Source organism: Teleopsis dalmanni, chromosome 2, assembly GCF_002237135.1.
Source record: "Teleopsis dalmanni isolate 2A chromosome 2, ASM223713v2, whole genome shotgun sequence".
In the NCBI taxonomy this organism is placed as follows: domain Eukaryota; kingdom Metazoa; phylum Arthropoda; class Insecta; order Diptera; family Diopsidae; genus Teleopsis; species Teleopsis dalmanni.
This window is the reverse complement of record NC_051847.1, coordinates 227,892,296-227,897,020: the sequence shown is the minus strand read 5'-3', so window position 1 is coordinate 227,897,020 and position 4,725 is coordinate 227,892,296. Positions and strand designations below refer to the sequence as shown.

The following is a 4,725-nucleotide window of genomic DNA, read 5'->3' as shown; positions in this document are numbered from 1 at the left end:
GTCTGTTACACTTTCGATACATGCAGTTTGACTCTAATGGAGTGCAGAACCCGCTATTGATACCTGCACGCCTGGATGCACTCATCGTTAATTGCCGGTGACTGTGGGCCGTTTGAGGCGGATTTCACTTCAATATATCCGAGCTGGCAACTATGCATGATTTGCGGGAGAAGTGCTTCATTAATTTTAGGCACCATTTTATGCTGCATTTACTTTTGTGCCGACGATATTGACAAAGCTAATAAATGCTTTGTGAGACAGCGAAATTGAACTTTCAACTGAAAAGAACAAATGAGAAAAAGGGAAAACAGAAATGGAAACGGAAACGGAAACAAACGATACGTCACGACAAACTGAAAAAATCATAAATAATTAAATAAACAAATGCTGCATTCTGGCAACGCTAAGACTTCGCCTCTGAATTGTGCTTGAGAAATGCTTAGAGCAGCTAAGAGCGACCTTTTGACTGCCACCAATCCTTTTGTACAACAACCAAGTCACGCTGTCAACAGTCGGCACTTCGCTTCCTCATGTGCCGCACTTGCAATGCCACTTGACTCAATCATTTTAATTATTTTCAAACTTTATTTGTTGCAGCGTGAAAACGTTCACAACAACAAAAATCAAAACAATTTGCCAAAAACGTTTTTGATTACGTTCTTGTTGTGAAATATTTTTAACAATGGCCAAAATAATGGCAAAGCGTCTATAAAGTCCAAGAAGAAAACACAATCGAGCAATGAGTTCCATTTGAGACGAGGCGTAGAGGCGACGAGGAGAGGAGGCGACGAGGTGAGGAGCCTAAAGGAGAAACAAAGCCAAAAGATTTTGAAGAAGCACACAAAGGAGCAAAGTGTGAACCTTAACTGCACTAATTACCCTTTGGCAACTGAAAGATACTTCGGAAAAATAATGAATTACAAGTTTGGTTCATTTCAAAAGTTGAAAGTTTGCAAATTAAGCCTAACTGCCTACGCTTAATCCTTTTTTCATTCCTCCAAAATGGAAAATATTAAATGCTGCAGACGACAAGCAGGAGTACCAACAAAATTGATTAGCCTGAAATAGCAGAGACCAGAGACCTCCTACGCAACCAATTTTAATCTAATATCTTTACTTTCTTAATATGTATCTTTATCAAAATGTCATGAAGTTCCGCATTATATGTATATCTATCTAACTCTCAAGTGCTCCAACTCTTATTCTTTTTATTTAATTTTTGCGACGAAATAAGAATTAACTGAAATGACAATATGAACTGCATTTCGAAATAGAGTGCTTGGTACACTGACATTAATTAGGAACCTCAGAAGTAGTTGACTGAAGTAGGCGACCATTAAGAGTAAGCACGAACTGACCATCATCCATCTTCGTATTTATTAAATTAGAAATGTTTAACTTAGAATTGTGGTGTTCGTAAGTGCAGTTAGTGTCGTGTTCATTGAGTACACATCATCAAATTAAATGAACTTCGATGCAGAATAGTATATCATTATATGACCTCATACCGATTTCTTTTTACTTCGCGCTAAAAAATCACACTGAATTTTCCGTTTCATACGACTTTTATTAAATCTCACTAATGATTATCAGTTAAAGCACTTATCATTTTTTAGTCATTTTTCTAACGCTAATCCGTTTTTACACTGTGTTTCACCAACTGCAGATTCTCTTTGATGAAGCACATACCACCACGATAAGCCCAAGTACAAGCGTCACTTCCCTGTGTGTTCTTATCAGCGCAATGTTCGATTTTGCCATGGACTGCATCGTTGTGATCGACATGTGCGTCTTTACCAGCAAGTTGATGATGGATTTTTTGCACATCGAAACCATGCACCGCATCGAAGAAACCAAACTGCTCGAAAACACATTTCATATAGCACCTGGTCACCTCATCATCGGGGTAGTTCCACACTTTATACTTTTCCACCAATTCAGCAGGCACATTTAGCGTAGTGGAGCAATGTTCACGAAATCTAACAAGATCGCTATGATCCCTGACAACGTAGTCCACATGTCCATGGTGATGAGCGGAGGCCTGTTGAAGAGATTAAGTAGAATATGAGCCACCTAAATGAAGATCCACCTAAATGGAAGTAAAGTGATTTTCCTTTACCAGAGCCGCGAACAGTAAAATCGCAATGAAAGCCTTCATTCTGCTACTTGCAATGCACCGAAACCAGATGCAACTGTGCACTTTGCCGGTTTGTGTAGGTCTTTTTATAGGTCCACCGAAGCTACGAGTATGTTTTTGCAAAAATTAATTAATCACTCAGCCGCTGCACCGCAGAAACAATTGTCGCAATCAGTTGCAGTGTGGGCAGGAGCTGCTCGGCTCAGCTCAGTTCAACGGTTTATCACTGTTTGTATTGTCGCGCTGATTGCCAACAATTTCGTATTTTATTTTTAAATTAATTTAATTATATTTTTATTTAAATTTGAATTGAATAATTTTAAGAATTTTTGCTTTTCAGCAACAAAAATATGTGTTTGATTGCAGCATGGAACGATCAATTAATCTGAGATAATAGGTAAGTTGTGCTAATTTGATTTAGGGAAAGTACGCTTATCTGATGCCAGCATCATTGCTAGCAGTGATCCACTCTCTACTCTTTAGTAACACAGATCCCACAAAAATTATATTTCATTAACAATATTAACATTATAATTGTTAGCACTATTCAGTGCTAGCCCTAGAAACATGTTTTTGATTTGATTTGAAACGAAATTTATTCCTTCTGTTCTATATTCGAACAATTGAAACTTATTTTACAATATAAAAATTAAAAAACTGTACTGCAGTTTAGGATTAATCAACACTACAAAAAAATATCTGCCCGATATCATCATAAAAACATTGTCCATTGTATTAAAACAAAAAGATGGTTTCTCGATCCAAAATGGCATTTTCTGCAAATAAAGTTCCTTAAAACAACGGACGTTCACAAAAATTGTAGGCTTCTTAGTACTTAAGTGGGTCGAATCTTCCACTAACTGGACGAGCACCTACGACTTAGGCCTTCCATTTAGGAAACAACGCTAGGATTAAGAGAAATTTATCGCTATTATAACAACCCCGAAACGTACATCACCAAAAAGATCACAAGAACATCGTAAGCATATGATGGTGGAGCATTCTTTTTAAATCTTCTTTATAACAATACTTTGAACTCTTTGTTGGAGTTATATTACAGTGCCTATGAGGCTTTAACAAAGAGAACCTCACCTCGCTCATCATCAAATCACTGAGATGATTAATTAACTTCAAACTGCACTTAATGGTTTAGTTAATGATATTGCAACGATTGTCCTAAAATTTAATTCTAGAGAAAATTCTTCAGTTAGCGTTTGGCTTCTCTTCTTCTTCGCAATAATGGGAAGAGATTGTGGCACTTTATGATTCCAAAATAAACAACCGCACCTCGCTCATCATCAAATCACTGAGATGATTTAATAAGCTTCGAACTGTACTTAATGGTTTAGTTAATGGCACTGCAACGATTGTCCCAAAATTTAATTCTAGAGAAAATTGTAGAGTTAGCGTTTGGCTTCTCTTCTTCTTCGCAATAATGGCTACTGGCAAAATTATTTGAATAATGTTTTAGTGGAACTGCAAAAACTCATAGGTGTAGCTAGGTAGGGGCGCGACAAAGCAGAGTGAATGATCAGAAATGGTGGAATTTTAAAACAGAATAACGCTTTATTTATGTTCTAGTGGATTGTTGTCGTACGATGCGAATGTTCAGAGGTGTCTAAACTATTCAATTCAAAAATTCTGAATTACGTATTTTTCAAAATTAGCGCCTTTAAACACACACCTACGCTAATCTACATGTGATCGGCGGTGAATTTCAAACGAAGACTAAAACTGGAAACAAAAACTGGCTGACTTACTAATATAGATGAGTAATTCAATATCAATTCAATTTCTTTTTTTAAAATTTAGTTTTTCTTCCACATTTAATTCGATTTTATTTTTCGAACTTGAGACTTTAAAGCTTTATGACGTACCATTTCTAGCAATAAATTTCTTGCTGTGCTTCTGAAAATAAATATAAATAAATAAGTATAAATAAATTTTAACAAACAATTTCAACGTCACCAAAGTCTTTTAAATTTTTTTTTCGTTTTTTTAAACTCTGCCTTTTCTATTTATGCACATCCAATGTGATTATTTTATTTTCCTCCTCCTCCACAGAGCTATAGCTATAATTTTTCTTAAACGAACATTTTGCAAAGAATGGGATGAACTCATTCTGCATATTTATTTTAATCAAAAAGGTTTAATATTTAAATATATTTGCTTATAGTTAGTTACCTTTATATATTCAAATATTGTCGTTTGGTATCATCTTTTCTACATTGCCTATTCCCCTCCAAAGCTGCACATCTCTATTAAAATACATCACGGTTAGTAGTGTTACTACAACTGTCATATCAGACCAGCTCTTCCTACTGTTTGAAAGCTACTGTGTGCTTAAAGTTCGGAGATCGTATTATAGCAAAAAAGAAAATACAATTATACGACCTTTAATAAAATTGTATGGAAATCAAAGACCGTATTGGCTTAAAAATACGGTCTGTGGTGTTTGTATCATTACGATCTTCGAACTGAATTTTATTAGATTTGCAGAAAAATGCGCTTGACAGCTTAATTTATTCCATTTACGTTGGTTTACGTTGGCATGGGTTTTATTGCTGTCTAAGTAAATGCTTTGATTT

General features: G+C 35.5%; 1 protein-coding gene across 1 annotated transcript; it reads right to left on the bottom strand.

Moving 5' to 3' along the window:
* Nucleotides 1-1,546: 1,546 nt before the first annotated feature.
* Nucleotides 1,547-2,230, bottom strand: LOC119682812 (general odorant-binding protein 99b-like). The gene is made up of 2 exons (XM_038096324.1): nucleotides 2,120-2,230; nucleotides 1,547-2,041 (listed from the first exon to the last, which is right to left on the bottom strand). Exons 1-2 carry the CDS (start codon nucleotides 2,156-2,158, stop codon nucleotides 1,631-1,633), a joined length of 450 nt encoding a protein of 149 aa, XP_037952252.1. The 5' UTR covers nucleotides 2,159-2,230; the 3' UTR covers nucleotides 1,547-1,630.
* Between the last annotated feature and the right edge of the window lie 2,495 nt (nucleotides 2,231-4,725).

Coding starts and splice junctions, on each gene's coding strand:
- LOC119682812 (XM_038096324.1), bottom strand. CDS start 2,158: ATGAAGGCTTTCATTGCGATTTTACTGTTCGCGGCTCTG. Junction 2,042..2,119: donor TTTTACTGTTCGCGGCTCTG/GTAAAGGAAAAT, acceptor TCTCTTCAACAG/GCCTCCGCTCATCACCATGG.